Source organism: Papaver somniferum, chromosome 1 (assembly GCF_003573695.1).
Source record: "Papaver somniferum cultivar HN1 chromosome 1, ASM357369v1, whole genome shotgun sequence".
Lineage (NCBI taxonomy): Eukaryota > Viridiplantae > Streptophyta > Magnoliopsida > Ranunculales > Papaveraceae > Papaver > Papaver somniferum.
The window spans coordinates 30,016,996-30,034,105 of record NC_039358.1 but is presented as its reverse complement, the minus strand read 5'-3'; the positions used below and the strand labels follow the sequence as shown (position 1 = coordinate 30,034,105).

At 36.2% G+C, this 17,110-nt stretch overlaps 1 protein-coding gene and 1 long non-coding RNA gene across 5 annotated transcripts; one reads left to right on the top strand and one right to left on the bottom strand.

The window, feature by feature from the left end:
* Window positions 1-111: 111 nt before the first annotated feature.
* On the top strand, window positions 112-2,011 carry LOC113326889 (berberine bridge enzyme-like 8). Its single transcript, XM_026574555.1, has one exon. It carries the CDS (start codon window positions 291-293, stop codon window positions 1,884-1,886), a length of 1,596 nt encoding a protein of 531 aa, XP_026430340.1. The 5' UTR covers window positions 112-290; the 3' UTR covers window positions 1,887-2,011.
* Window positions 2,012-14,111: 12,100 nt separating this feature from the next.
* LOC113326874 lies at window positions 14,112-16,054 on the bottom strand. 4 transcript variants are annotated; one of them, XR_003348587.1, is made up of 4 exons: window positions 15,486-16,054; window positions 15,330-15,395; window positions 14,749-15,234; window positions 14,112-14,427 (listed from the first exon to the last, which is right to left on the bottom strand). It is a non-coding gene; the product is annotated as an uncharacterized LOC113326874 (long non-coding RNA). The 4 variants fall into 4 exon arrangements; XR_003348586.1 differs by having other exon boundaries at window positions 15,546-16,054; XR_003348585.1 differs by having other exon boundaries at window positions 14,749-15,395.
* Window positions 16,055-17,110: the final 1,056 nt, after the last annotated feature.

Genomic DNA, 17,110 nt, shown 5'->3' with positions numbered 1-17,110 from the left:
TAATATGCGACTTGGTATATTGATATGCGACTTGGTATATTTTTCTCGTTTCTTGATATATACAAGGCATCGTTTATACTCTATATGGCTTTAGCAGTCAAATATGAGATCGTAGTAGGCGGCAAAATTCAATGATCTAAGAGCTGAACGTTCCCATCTCCTTATGTGTCTTCTTGAAGTGTTGTAATCCATGCTAATGATAAAATAAAAAACGAGGAGAACGAATCAAACCCTCTAATTCCATTAAATAGTAGGTTTACAATACGATCACCTTCATATTTACAACAAAGATGAAACAAGCAAATATGAGAACATCTTTCTTACTATTAGTTTCAACATTGTTATCTTTCTTTCTCTTATTCTCGAAATCGTCTGCAACTTTAAGCTCAACGCATGGGGTTTTCCTGAAATGCATTTCCCTTCATTCTGATATTTCTACCCCAATCTACACCCCAAAAAATGCCAACTATTCATCTGTCCTGCAATCCACTATGGCAATGCTAAGATTCAATACATCCTCCACTCCCAAACCTTTTCTTATATTGACACCTTTGAAAGAATCTCATGTTCAAATCGCCGTAATTTGTTCTAGAAAGCATGGAATTCAAATGAAAGTTCGAAGTGGAGGCCATGACTTTGAAGGACTTTCATATGTATCAGATGTTCCATTCATTATCGTCGATTTATCAAATCTTCGAGAAGTAGATGTGGATGTAAAAGGTAAAATAGCTTGGGTTCAATCTGGTGCAACTACAGGTGAACTGTATTATGAAATTGCCAAGAAAAGCAACACTCTCGCCTTCCCTGCTGCCATTTGCACAACTGTAGGTTTCGGTGGGTTCATTAGTGGAGGTGGGTACGGGGCCATGCTAAGAAGGTACGGAACTGCAGGTGATAATGTTATTGATGCTCGAATTGTGGATGTTCATGGTCGAATACTCGACAGAAAATCCATGGGAGAAGGCTTGTTTTGGGCCATCCGTGGAGGTGGTGGAGGTAGCTTTGGAATTGTCCTTTCATGGAAGCTCAAATTAGTATTGGTTCCACCAACTGTAACAGTTTTCAGAGTAGACAAAACCTTAGCAGAAGGTGCGTTATCTCTTGTTCATAAGTGGCAAGATATTGCACATAGGCTTCCTCAAGAACTTATCATATTTCTATCATTACGTGTGCATGCTACTACAACTGGTGAAAAAACAATTACAGCATCATTTAGGTCCCTATTTCTTGGGGATGCTAAGAAGCTTAAAATTGTGATGGATGCGACATTTCCTGAGTTGAGTCATAGTAAGGATTTCATCGAAATGAGTTGGATTCAATCGGTACTTTTCTTGGATGGACTTCCTTTTAACAGTTCAATTGATATTCTAGGGAGGTTGCCACAAGCTAAGTCAAACTTTAAGGGAAAATCTGACTATGTGAGACAACCCATTTCGCAAACTGATCTAGAATTGATATTGAAAAGATTGCTAAATGATGAGCAAAATACTATGGTTTTTATGCCTTATGGTGGAAGAATGAGTGAGATTTCAGAATCTAAAACTCCATTCCCCCATAGAAATGGAACCTTATTTAAAATTCTTTACATTGCTGCTCCAAACGGAGAACAGGGGGCGACATCTGACGAGTATATTAATCAGCTAAGAAGAATGTATGAATTCATGACTCCTTATGTTTCCAAGTCTCCAAGAGAAGCATACGTCAATTATAGAGATCTTGACTTGGGTGAAACAAGTAAAAATGGCACTGCCAGTTACTCACAAGCTAAGGTTTGGGGCATCAAGTACTTCAAGGGTAACTTTGACAGATTAGTATATGTGAAGACCAAAGTTGATCCAGACAATTTCTTCAGAACCGAACAAAGTATCCCAAGTATTGCGCAGTAACTATGCAATTCCTAAAAGGGTGTTTGGATCACATATATGAACTTGTGTGCAAATAATTATTATCTCAGTTATGTATCTTTGAGTGAATAAGACAAGTCTAAGAAACATTTAATCTTCATTGCATATATTGAAGTTCAGATTTTGGATTGAAATTCTTTTTGGTACTTTGGTGCATATATTTTGTTTCATCATTACATAGATTTTGACTAGAAAATCAGTGAACGCTGGCTAAATCTTCGCATTTTTAGGGGAGATCCCAAAAGAATTAGGGGCGACACAAAAAGACAAAAAAGGTCATCCAAGCGTAAATCTAAGCTACCCTTATCTTTGATTTTTCGAAATGGCCGATATGCCCTTATACAATCGGTAGCAAATACAACAATCGGTAGTTAACCAATAATCGGTAGTCCATATAGACTCATTAGTTCCCGATTAATGTGTGGATATTTCGGCTAATATGCTCTTTTATAATCGGTAGATAAAATAACTTATAAACTTACCGATTATAAGTAGCCCCAGATTCAAACTTGGCCAAATTCCATAGGTTTTGAGGGTACATAGACAACCATTTGGTTTGCGTTTTGGATGTAGCCATAATCAGAAGCTAAATAGGTTACCTAACCTCTCGATTATGGGTTACCCCAAAATGAGATTTTGCTTAAATCCTTCTTTTGATAAATTTTTGAAATCTTCAATAACTGGTAGCTAATCAAACCTGTAAACTACCGATTATAAGTGGCCCCAGATTCAACCTTTGACGAAACTAGAATAATCGGTAGCCAAAACAATAATCGGTAGCTTCACAAAATAATTGGAAGCAAACTCTTGTAATCGGTAGTCTGGGGTCTATATATTAGTGTTTGGAATTTTCACTACAAAAAATAAGGCCTCTTGGGACGGTCATAAAACTGTCCCAAAAGTCTAAAAGTCGTCCCAACAGGTATTTAGGGACGGTTTTCTTACCGTCCCCTGAACCACCGTCACTAATACTACTAGGGACGGCTTTAGCTTCCAGGGACGGCTTAATTCAACCGTCACCAATACTTATAGGGACGGATTCACGCTGTAGGGACGGTTTTAGAATCCATCCCAAATACTTTTCTAACCGTCCCTAGAGAAAAATTCCAACAGTAGCAGTGACCCAATAGTAACTCCAAAAAAGCGTTGCTAAAGTTTGAAAAAATTGGTAAGACCTTTCTTGGTTTCTTTGGCAGGATGCCTTTCCCTTTACCCTTATGAACATTCATTCACACAGTATTTTCTCATTCATGAAATCAAGTTTTTCACAAAAATGATTCAAATTTAGAATAACAAGTCTCATACAACAAAAGAAAAAACTCCGCAAAAACAATCAACAGGTGATGTTCATAGTTGTACAAATCTTGGACGTAAACGGTGCACCATCTGCACTGGAAATGTATTTGATTGCTTCTGCTCCAGAACGAACTTTATTTCTCCGTAGCATTTAATTCCTACCATCTACCATCATCGAAATTCTGCAACAAAGTCATCGATCGACATACATGAAGAACGAAACCGTAGTATCTAACCTAAATAAGTTCGCCTCCCTGTAAGAGGGAAAGTTGAAAACAAGAAATTTCTTAGAACCAAATTATCAGCATCTCATATTGTCGTATGCATTATTTACTGAAAATAATTAGTATCTTAACTTACATACACAGTTTATTTACGAGAAAATGGAAATGAACAAACCAAATAGGGTAAATACTATTGGGACAGGGATAGAGGAATAAATACTCAGTTTATGGGTTTGCATTTCCAGTTTGTGTTATATGCCTTTGGAGGAGTTCTAACTCACCTCAATTAGAATATTTGGGATAAGGCACATACCGTTGGCACATGGCACCAGAATTTCCATTGAACTTCCAGTATCCTGCCGCATTTCCATTTGACCCTACAAGTAAATCAATTTCAAAAGTTAGGTCAATTCGTAATACAACTGCAAAAAACAGATACGACTCGAAGCTTTACCTCTTTGTCGGATTTCATATGTGGCTTGGAGCCGCCAGTGTGTCACTGTTGAACCTTTTGTTTGGCCCTATTTTCTATATCCGCTAAGGATCGAGTAAACAAGATCAAAGCAAACAAAATGCGAGGGTAAATTATCAAAAGGACTCGGGTATTTGGTTGGCCATTTTCTTCAACCGGGGAGACATAAAGGTTACCAAGTGCATACGCTACCTCATTTCTTATGTCGAATGAGCAACAGAAAGAAGATGTAGCAACAAAGGAAATGTCTCGCTAAAGTATATCAACTTCTTATGAGCAGGAGTACCTGCTGCTATGTTGGATAAACCCCAGGTTGCCTCCTACAATACTAACCAAAATATCAACTAAGAGGTGAGAAAAATATAATACTACATAAGAGTTGTTAGTAAGGAAAGCATACCTTCTTCAACACCCGATGTTCACATCTCAAGCAATCTACAAGAGCCAACATATCAAAAATTACTGTAATAACAGAACGTGAGATGGAAACTCGATTACTGTTCTTCACCAATATATCAAAAATTAGATAAGGTATGATTAGATTAAATAAACTCAGAGATACCATATGAGCAGAGTCAGCTTATATATAATACAAGGAGTTATGGATGGAGGGAAGGAAATAACATGATGTACCTGTTTTTCTTAGATATGAGATGTTTCTTGGATAACACCTTCTTTCTACTTATCAGGAACGATCACCTTTCGATAGCTTCTTCTCACCTGCAAATCAAAACTCTAAAAGTCATCATTTCGTACGAGTAATTTTTAAACCATAGTACTTCACTTTATGAATTCACAACAGAAAAAGAGAAAAATTATACTTATCGCACACCATAGTAATTTAGGTTCTCGATCTGTTTTTTATTAGATATTTTAAGATATCCCCTTCTATTTGTGCTCTAACGGAGAGACACTCCTGTCCTAAAATTCATAGTCTCTTAACAGTGTCCTAATAGATCTACATCTGTGTCACTTATTGAACCAAGCTACGCAAGGAAACACCATACTATTAGTTCTAGTAACAATAATTGACAATACAAAAGCCTTAGCATACAAGGTGTACATAAAGCCTTGGCATCTGATAGATTGTTAACTATTTTATTATGCTAATTTTTGATGCAGGACCACTCTTTGCCTCACAGCAACATTACTAGCAGCGAATCACTTATAACAAGTAATTTCGAAATCAGTGTCGGTTACTAAAAATTATCTTATACAAAGGTCAAAGGAAATCTCTAAGTTGCACCCTGTTGTTTTTACCTATTGACACAGATGAGATGCAATTTGCAACCTACACAGACATTTAGAACAACTAACTCTGCAATCATGTTATAGAGAGATAGAAAGGTAGAGATTTATACCATCCAGAAAGATAAGGAAATTGAACAAGGTCATGATGTAAGGAAACACCAGAGGATTGTTGAGTCAGATTGGTTTTTATGATTCTACGAAATGTCACTCTGCAGATTATGATGGTCATTATCAAGAAATAGAAATAGGTTGAAATTATTTGTTAAGTTACTAAGAGTAATTAACGATCACCATTGGTGTCGGTAAAACAAGAAAGAAGATAATTCAAGAAACCTAATTAAGCTAAGCATGAAAAATAATTAACCCCAAATATGTAATTAGAATCTGAAAGAAGACATTAATGTCTAAATTCTGTAAGACCTGAATGAAATTTCTCAGTTCTATAATGGAAAAGATCAAAAGAACATATGGAGAGAGATAACTTACAGTGGAGACAAGAAGAGTAACAGAGCAGTTGCATTCCCTGTTTCAGAGAGACATCATAATTAACGAAATCGACAAACAAAATCACATACACAAATAACAAAAAAAAAAGAAGCAAATTAGCTAATAATTGAATTTTTAGTATAGACAATGTGAACTATCACCAACCTGTATGTATTCATGGATGTGACTGTTTCCATTTCCCAGCTGAATAAGCCTATTAGAAATACGTGTAATGTGTCCAAGATTACCGACTCGAGATACTTTCTTTCTAACGGAACATGAAGTCGGCTGTGGGTCAAAAATTGATTTCATTCTTGCTTTAGATGACTAATATACTCGGCTAACATCATAGATCAATTCACACTGTGCTGTACATAAAATGAAATACAAGAAACGCAGAATCAAATCTAATTTTCAACAAACTGAGGAGTACCTGATCTGAACCACTGGAAAGAATGGTACTCTGGTCCTCTTATAGGATTTTACCCGCTACATCGAAAGTCGACAAAAACAGATCCTAATCGTGAAACTGTACTAATGATGCAAGGTTGAAAGATATAGTTCAGCAACAATTAATAATATAAAGGATGCAAAGTTTGCTCGCCGATGATTTACAAATTACTATCAACGTAGTAAAACGATTCAAATCTAGAGTAAACTTGTGCTGGAGGACTTTTTTCTGGTGCTTACACTTTTTGTTCATTCCTGTATAGTGAAATTTGAATATCCTCTTACTCCTATCAACAGATTTAACTCAAAATTATCAAACTCAATCAATAAAATTGAACTAAAAAATAACAGATTCAACTCAAAATTATCAATCTCAATCAATAATATTCTCTAATTGAACCAAATATATAGCAGATTCAACTCAAAACTAATATTCTCTAATTGAAACAAATAACAAATTTTACCTCAAAATATTAGATACTGCGATTTTCCTAACCGCAACCTTAAATTCTTCGTTTCAAACATCAAACCAAAAAATATTCAAAGGGAATGAGAGATAGATTCTTACCCAAAGTTTGCATGATGAGCATCTGTAATTTGCAAACCCAAAATCGATGAAGACGCGGAAAGTGTTCTCTTGTAATTCGCAAACCCTAAAATCAAAAAACAACCACGTGAGATTTTCAAAACAAAATTCGCAAACCCTAAAATCAAATCAACGTAAGATTGAGAGAGAAAGAGGAAGAAATTCAACCTGAGAATCAAGTGTCGCTTCACTGTGAACGAATTTGAGATCTCCGTCTATTGCTGCTTTAGAATTTACAAGTTTGAGATAAAATTAGGATATTAGGTTTGCATCTCCGTCTAGATTGCATCGTTTCTGAGATCTCAACAAGAATGGATGTAGTTGAAGTTATAAAGCTAAACTTAGAATGAACCTCCTCCGTTTACAGTGAAGCGAGATTTTTTGTTAAGCAATCTTTTATCCTAGGGACGACTATACTAGACGGAGATCTCAAACTTAGTGTAAAGAATATCACGAACGGAGGAGGAGGTTTATCTTAACGAGATTTTTTCAGCAGAAGAGGAAGAAGGTAAAGAGAAAACGAAAGAAGGTCGATATAACCAACAAAGTAAAATGTTTTCTTGTGTTTTCAGGCGTAAGATATTAAACTACCGATTACTCAATCACAACCGTGAAAAACCTATCTATTGGGACGGCTTAAAATAATGCGTCCCAATTAGTGGACAACTAGTGACATCCAGAGTGGTACGTCCCAAATGGACAATTCTAGGGACGGCTAAAGCAGAGTGTCCCAACAACTAACCTCTAGGGACGTTTTTTGTAGAAGTGGCCGTTCCTAGAAGCCTTGTTTTTTGTAGTGTTTCTTTTGAGTTATTGTGAGATAACACCACTTCCGATTGTAGTGAGAGAAGAAGAAGATAAAAAAGAAGAAGAAGTGGGTGTATGTTGCCAACTTCCGATTGTTGCCAACTTCCATAAACATGGATAGGTACGAAGAAGAACGTGAAGTTGTTGAAGTTCAAGGTTCACTACCGTTTAGAGATGATGATTTGGGGTATATGTTGAATGATCCAAACTTTCATGAAGATGAAACCCTAGACGACGCTTTCATGGAAGAAAACGGATAATCACCCGAAATCGAAGCTAATGATGCATCAAACATACATGTATGTTGTTAACAAACTCTAATACCCATGTTATGTGCGTTTGAGTGTGTTTTTGAACGTGAAAGTTCGATTTCTGCATGCATTGAATGCCATGAACGACATTTAATCGGTAGCCAATTGAGTAACATATCTACCGATTATAAGAAAATGTCTGCAATATATCTATAATCGGACGTTTGTTGATGTATTAAGCTACCGAATATAAAAAAAAAAAAACAAATTGGAAGCTTTAATTTGTCACAATCGGAAGCTTTATACATCAACAAACGTCCGATTTTCAAAAGTCGCCCCAAATACAAATTTCTACAAAAATGAAATATTTGTAATTCTTGATATTTCATATTCGGTTGTTTATGAATTAATTTATCCTCCGATTATTGAAGTTTTTATACAGAAGCTTGTACATTTTTCTATTTTGTTAATCGGTAGCCTATGGTAGTACAAGACTACCGATTGTTAGATAATCGGTTGCCTTGTATCGTAACTGATTACCGATTGTTATATAATCGGTTATTTATTCTCTAAACTGCCTTCTGATTGCTAATGCATAACTTGTTGTTATCGTGCGTAGGCTGTTGTAGCGGTTGATGATGATTATTATTTGAAGCCTGATACTTCCCTACACTATGCAAACGATTTGGTATGGTCATGAATTATCTTGTCTTTTTCCAATCATGTACGTTAGATGGTTATGCTTATTATTTTTGTTTTCTTATATGCACATTTAGATATTTGGAAGTAAGAAGGGTGCCAAGGAATGGCTTATGAACAAGGAAAAAGAGAAGATGTGCATGGTAGTTCAGAACCGTTGCGTTAAGAATATTCGGTTTAAAATGATATGTGAGCAAGGTGGGGAGAAGAAGAGTCACGAGGGAAAGAATAATAAGTATGTAAGGAAGACGGAGAGAAAGAAATACCGAACTCATACAAAGAAGATTGGGTGCCCATTTAAGATTGTCTTCTATAAGCCCGATGGTAGGGAAAGTAAAGAGTGGAAAATGTCTAAAATTGCTAATGGTTGTCACAACCACGATGATCCGGATACTCTTATTGGACATGTAATGGTTGCGAAGTTTAAACCACATGAAATGAAGACGCTGAGGTCTATGCGGATCCAAAAGGCGAGTGCGATCTTAAGTAAAATAAAGGCGGACGACCCCGACAACTTGTCTTCTTTGTCTACAATTAAGTCGTCCCTAGCTACGATCAAAAGGACAGAATGGATGGTAGAACAGCCATGCAACAATAGCAGTGGTTAGCTTAGTTACATGACTACACGTTGAGAACGGAAGAAAAAGATGGTAAAGTGGTACGTATTTTCTTGGCACATCCAGAAATGATCAAATTGGCTCAGTGTTTTCATCAAATTTTGTTGATAGATGCCATTTATAAGACAAACAAAAATAAGATGTCGTTGTTGAACATTGCTTTTCACACTTCGGACAAAAACATGTTTACGATTGCATGGGGTTTAATGGATCATGAGAACAACGTGAGTTTCATTTGGATGTTGGAGAAGTTGAGGTCTATTTATAATGGCGATGATTTTCCAAGGGTTATTGTAACGGATAACGATCAAGCCTTAATGCATGCAATATCGGTAGTGTTTCCTGAAGCCCGAAACTTGCAATGTACGTGGCACATTCAATGCAACCTCAAACAAAATTGTCATCACCATTTCCAAGCTAAAAAACCAAGGAAGGGTACCAAGAGGTCGAAGGAAGAGGATGAGCGCATTAGTAAATTAACCATGGAAGAACGAGAGGAATAGAAGAGGTTATTTGATGAAAAATAGAAGGATGATGGAATGATTTGGAGAGCGTTCATGAAAGCATGGGACAAGATCGTTTGGTCAATGACCGAGGCAATTTACGAACGTAACTTGAAGAAATTTGAGGATGAATATGGCACGGACTACCCAAAACCCGTTGAGTATTGTAAAACACAATGGTTACTGATTAAGGAGAGGTTTGTGTATACATGGATATATGAATATCGTAACTTCAAGAACGAGGCGACAAGCATTGCGGAGGGGTCTCATGGCCGATTAAAGAAAATACTTCTAGGTAGTCAAAATGGAGTTGTGAAAAATGAATGATCGTTACTTTTGAAAGATGTATTTTTTGGAATTTTTTGGAAAATACTGTGAAGTATAAAGCTCTAATCGGTAGTTATATTATTAATATATCAACCGATTATACAAGCTTTTGTAAACAGACTCAATCAATGTTATAATCGGTTATTAACTTTTCTAATTTAACTTCCGATTGTAAGTCTGACAAAAAAACTGAAAAAATTTCCCAGAATCGGTAGAAAACATATTACATAAACATCCGATTGTCACCAAACTCTGACAAAAAAAACTGAAAACTTTTCCCAAAATCGGTAGACAACATATTACATATACTTCCGATTGTCACCAAACTCTGACAAAAAAATTGAAAATTTTCCCAGAATCGGTAGACAACATTACATATTAACGTCCTATTGTAACAATCAATCAATGTTTATATTGTTGCCACGGACTTCAGGAATTCATAACTTCCACCATAAGTGAATTCTTCACTCTTTTCCACTAAGTACTGTCTTTTTACGAGTGTCTCCTACATAAACAAACACAAAAGAATGCTAAGTTCGTTTTAGTAAGAAAGATGAGACACCAGGTGTTATTTAAAAGAAGTATGCAAATATTTACAAATTGTTGGATCGACAAGCTTAAGTGTATATCGTTAAAGATCCTCTTTTGTATCGTTATGTAATCATTTACCCCTTTTTGGACAAGTCGGAAACGATCATGAACTTGTTGGAGTGATCTTTGCTTTGGATTTCCACACTCTCGCAAAAATTGGCTATATACCCTCCCCTAAAATATTTCGGGTGTTAACCTTCCTTCTATGACATCTTCACGTCTTGTTTCATGATACCATGTTTTGACAATGACCAAATCTTCAGCTGCGTCAAACATTTACATGCTTGTAAGTTGAGATATATAATGAATTCATAAGAGTAGAAAATCTATTTGTAGAATACACGATGCTATATATGTGTTGTTTGGTGCATAAATAAGAAGAGTTTACCCTCCTTATATAGATGAGAGTCCCAACGTCTCTTTTTTTTTTTGAAAATTCCGTTGATGCGTACTTTTACAAAACTGTACTGAAATTACGTACAATGATTACATACAATCGGTAGAAAATGGTTGAGAACTGATAACCGATTATTAGAAATCGAAAGCTAAGGATAGTTATCTACCGATTATAGGTTGTTTTGTCAACAGAGTTCTCAGTTTCATTAGAGTAGTATAATCGGAGGTTTATCAATATGTATTATCAACCGATTGTCTGTGGTTTTCGATGCACGACTAGTTTCTTTTGAGCGAAATAGCCGTTGGAGTATAATCGGTAGTTAGATAAAGAATTAAAACTTCTGATTTTCATAAATATTTTGATATTCATAACACATCATAATAATTTTACAATCATAACTTTTCATTAAACTTCCACAATTATTTTACAAGGTATTGTGGTTAGCGTCGTGGACGTGTTGGACGAATCCTAAACGGATTAAATCTTTCCATCGCCCTAAGGATTCTAAAATGAGCTTCATAACGGAAGCTTGATCTTTTCCATCTCCGCCATTCCCCGAGAGATCGTTCTATAACCTCATCATTGGTTTCACCCCTCAATCGATATTGATTCACAAGATAAGTTAAATGGACGAATTCTTCGACGTGTCCGTTTATTGAACCAATTCGGCAGAAAAGATCAGCAGAGTGACGGTTATTTGGGTTACCGGTGTCAGCGCAAAAAAAATCGTGAATTCTCCCCAAATAACTCATACTCATTATGCCTCCTTGCCTACGTTCTTCTCCTCGTCTCGGATAGAATTGAACATAGCGCCTACATAAAGATAAATCTTCTTCTATCGTGAACTCTGTAGGATTAATGAATGGTTAGGCCATTATGTTGAAGATGATGTTGGAGAGAGTTTAAAGGTATTTGTGTTCCATAGAGGGTAAAATGATACAATCCTTATATAGAGTTTAGAGTTCCAACGGCTCTATTTTGTTGGGGCAACTGTATAATCGGTAGTCAAATTAAGGTAATTTAACTTCCGATTATACAGTTGCCCAAATTTTGTTTTTGCATAAATCTCAATTTTTTCGAATTTGAGAACTATAATAATCGGTAAGTAAATAAGTGAATATGACGTCTGATTATAAAGTTGCCCCAAATTTCTTCTTGGCCGAAATCACTAATCTTTGGAATTTAGGAGATACTATAATCGGATATTAAATAACCTCCGATTATTCAGATGCCCCAAATTTTGTTTTTGTCAAAATTTCAATTTTTTCGAATTTGGGAACTAGAATAATCGGTAGGTTATGAAGTTATTTATGACCTTCACCTATCTACCGATTGCTAACGACCACAACATTAAGAATACTAATAATCGGTAGATTATACCACTACCTTAGCTACCGATTGTATAAGGATACAATGGTAATCTCCGTAAATTTGGACATCCCATAACGTTGTCTATGAGTTGGGAATAAAAAAATTACCCTTAATTTTTTTGGGATCGCCCCTAAAAATGCCAGGTAAATCTTTCTACATTAGCTTTTCCCATCTAACTGTCTAACTGCTGGATAAGTATATATTACAACAACTATTTTTTCTAAATATTTTTTGTTTATAGTTTATTCTAGCTAGTTGCTTCCTTATCCCTTCCCTAGATCCGAAGTGGTTGTTGAGATTGAGCGTTGCTTCTTCTTAATCGACCAAATGTAAGATTTAACTAGAACTTACCGCTGCCACGATGGAAGGGCCGATCTCTAGTTAGCGATTCGGCGAATCATTCGCAAATGGTTCCGTATTGGTCGGGAACGAATAAATCGCGAATCAATCGGATTCGCGAATTGGTCGGCGATTTAGTTCGGCTTAATTGTTCATCGGGAACAAGGCCCAGTTAGCCCATTAGTCCCTTAATGTGAGTGAACAAGGCGGGAACAAGGCCCAATTAGCCCATGCCATAGTCCCTTAACGGGAGTGAATTGTAAAAGGGAAAATTACGCGTAGATCCAAAAAAAATAATATTCTTATTGTCAGGTCCACAATTAATTTTAGGTATCGTGACACCCATAATTATCTCCGTGACACCCATAATTATATGAAATTATTAAAAATGTATGCATGACGGATTATGCATCTGCCTGACGTGTTATGCATCAGGATATAATTGGCAACGCAACTTAAATATAATATATCTAAAAATCCGCGCCTTGGAATTTTACAAATTTTATATCGTTGGAAATCTTTTTAAGAGAATTACGCAACGAGTACAAACAACAATATCAAATTTTTGTTTTTCACGAAAAAGTCGGAGGTGATCATCATTTTAGGCAAAATTTTCGAAAACTTGATACATAACCATTATGCAGCCACCAAAAAAGATGCATAACACATTCCTCAGACGCATAACGAATTATGCAACCATTTTCTCCACTGCATAACAAATTATGCGTCTGCATAATAAAGTTATGCATCTATAACAAGTTATGTAGCCATTGTATTAGTGCGTACATAAAAAATTGATGCATAATGCACTATGCATCTATCTTCTCGATGCATAAAAGATTGTGCAACAATTTTTTCGATGCATAATGCATTATGCAGCCATATTTTCGGATGCATAACAGGTTATGCATCCATTTTCACGACTGCATAGATATTATTGTAGGTGCATGACAAGTTACGCAGTCTTTGTTTTTGCTGGTTTTAATAGTGACAAAAAGTTGATGCATAACGTTTTATGCAACCGTTTTCTGGACTGCATAACAAGTTATGCAACAAATTTTGTAGATGCATAACATGTTATGCAAACATTTTATAGACTGCATCATCAACTCCCACACAAACCAATCATCTTCTTTCATGTTTCATCAACTCCAGTACAAACCAAACAGCATAAACACCTTTCCCAGTTCTCAACAACCAACAACATTTTCACCTTCTTGTAGTCTGAATTCCATACAACATAATTTGAATCCGAGTACAAAAATCCCTGAATTTAGTTGATGACAAACTCCAAGTACAACCCATCTAATATATTCAAGTTTACAGCAGTATATCAATTTAAAATCCTAGAATAGGTCAAATTTGAGAAGTACAAAATCAATGTCAATGTAATGGTGCGACAAGGGCTTTGCACAGTACAACATCCAATTAAGAGCAGCAACCAGTTTGCTTCTAGCAAATAAAACACTCTAAAATGATGCAGCAGGATTGTTACAGAACAAAGAACAATATAAGGTATCTCTTTGTTTGCTTCTCAAAATGACAACAAAATGACAAATTCCATTCAAACACCTACCACAGGGTCTACTTTGCTGAGAGATGTGTACAAGATAAGAAAAAACCAATTCAGAACTTTATTTTCAGAAAACACAACCTCTGAAATGTTACATATATTATGGAATTGCCACAAAAACTCATCTAACCAAGTGTATGATCAAATTTACCACAAAATCTCAATTGCTTGTAGACAGCTCACCTTGATGAAACCGATCTCCTTGGCATTGCTACGGAAGCACTGCCTGCGGCACATCAGTCCATACTTTCTGATGATAGCATGTGGATTCCCACACACGCGGCTGCAAACCAATATACAAACACAAAAAAATTAGCTCCTTAGTACTTAACCTCCAACAACAACAAAAAATCACCAACCTGCACGTCATACAAAAATCTCAAATTGAATCTCAAGAAAAAATCACCCCTACAACCATTAGTTATACACAGCCAAGAGAGTTTCCGCAGAAAACAACATCCACAGCTAAGTTTTCAACCAATAAAAATAACTTTTCCCTGAAATTCCAAAATTACTATCCTAATTCCTTAATAATCAAACCCATACATGTCAATAATGTTCTGATGACACTGACAAGAGAATGAATGTAGTTTAAGTCACTTACTGTTTACTCAAAGTTCTCAAGCTTCCTTGAGCCCTGCTAGCTAATTGCAGAAAACCATCGTCTGTAACCCACTCATTTAATGGATGATCAGTATATAAAAGAGCATCACCCCGGACAGTGGAGCGCAATAATTTGCAGACGCTTCGAACAGACAGAAGATCTTGTGAATTCAAATAGCTAATTAAGGGAAAACAACAAACCCTTAAGACATCCTCATCTGTACCCAAATCATTAGAAATCTCCCTGGCAGCTTCTCTATGATTGCTAGCAAACCGAGTATCATCATTGTCCAACTCAGAAATAAAATAAATTTATTTTAGTTGAAGGAAAAGAGAATTTCGTTTCTCTATGAATGACTCAAAATATAGAATGAGAAATTTATTTTGGTTGAATAACACGTATAATTCCATTGAGTCCAGCAGCAACTAACAATGGATTCCCATCAATATTACAAGCCCAACTCAAAGTATAGAATGACTCTTCCTTCTGAACTAAACAACACATGACCAAACCAGACATGCATCAGATGGTAGCTCCATCATCGTTCAAAGAAAAAAAATAAGAAAGAAATCTTTACTTACATCTTCATCAACATAAGACTGTAGAACAGCAATCACTCCTCCTTCAAGGCATTGGTAAACATTTATCTGAAAAAAGCATAAAAATCAAAAATTTAGGGACTTAAACCCTAAATCGAATGTATTGACAAAAGTTGAGATTATCACAGTATTACTAACCCAATTTTGACCAACGGTACCAAATACATTGAAGTAACGAGAATCAACAGTATTACTAACCCGATTTTGACCATCCCTGATTTGGGGAAATAACTAAAGCCCTAATTCTTTCACAATCAGCCACAAACCCAACTCGAATCTTCCATACAATCCACAGAACCTTCTTCATAGCAGCAACTCATCCATCTGCGAATCTGCTCTAAACCCATGTCTTCTAAATCAAAACACAGCAGCAGAATCTTATCTTCCATCTCTATTTCATCATGTGTTCATCACCATCTCAGACCTCCCAAATTCATCAGCTGCTCAGCGATTTATTCAAACCAACCCCTAATTCAAATTCCACTCCATCTGATTTATCTCTGCTGTTCTCGATCTCACTCATCTCTCAGTTTTCTTGGAAAACAATGGCTTGAAACTTGAAACCAGATCTAGAATAAGAAGAAGAGAAGAAAACGCTCTCGAATCTCAAAGCTCCTTCCAGGTGAAAAAGAAACAAGTCATAGTGCAACCTAGAGAAAATTTTAGTTCGTAAATCTCCTCCGACTGAGAAAACAAAGGAAACGAAGAAAAAATATAAATGAAAGTATAATTTTAGGAAAGTATAAATGAAAGTATAAATGAAAATATAAACGACTGAGTAATTTTTGAGGAAAAATTGGGTGCGGCCATGAAGTTTTCCGCCGGTGGGTTTCACAGTGGAAAACTTTTTAAAAATAGGTGTGGTTAGGGGTGTGTAACGGACGGACGGTTGTGGATTAGGGGTCACCCGTAACCGAACCGTCAAAGTTGCGGGTTTGCAAAATTGAACCGTGACCGGCCAATCATCCGCGGATTTAACCTTTGCGGATCCTCGGATTGTACGGGCCGGTTACGGATTAACCGCGGATTTGACCTAGTTTTGATTGTACTTGTTGGGCCTAAATTCAGTTAGTGTCTTAACTTAGTTTTGATTGTATTCAGTTAGTTAACTTAGTTTTGATTCTATTTGTTGGGCCTAAATTCAGTTAGTGTTTTAAGGACTTTATTTCTTTCTCTTTGGGCCTAAATTCATTTAGTTAACTAAGTGATCAAAGAACTTCACTTCTTTCTCTTTGGGCCTAGGTTCATACTCAGGTAAGAAAACTTTGCTTCTTTCTACGGTTGCGGTAATCCGCAGTTTTCAAATGACAACCGCAACCGCATCCGCACCGCATGCGGATTTGAGAATCCCACCCGTGTCCGGCCCATACGTCTTGCGGTTTGGGTGAAATCCGCAATTTTGCGGACGGATACGGGTTAAATCCGTGGTTCCGGTTTTTATGCTCACCCCTAGGTGTGGTAATAGTTTTCACATTGCAAAAAGGGAAACTTAGTGGTTGGGCCAAAAAAAAATAATATTCTCATTATCAAGCCCACAATTAATTTTTAGTTCCGTGAAACCCATAATTATATGAAATTGTTAAAAATGTCTGCACGACGGATTATGCATCCGCATGACGGGTTATGCATCAGGGGTATAATTGGCAACGCAACTTGGATATAACATATCTAAAAATCCGCGCCTTGGAATTTTACAAATTTTATATCATTGGAAATCTTTTTAAGAGAGCTACGCAACGGTACAAACAAGAATATCAAATTTT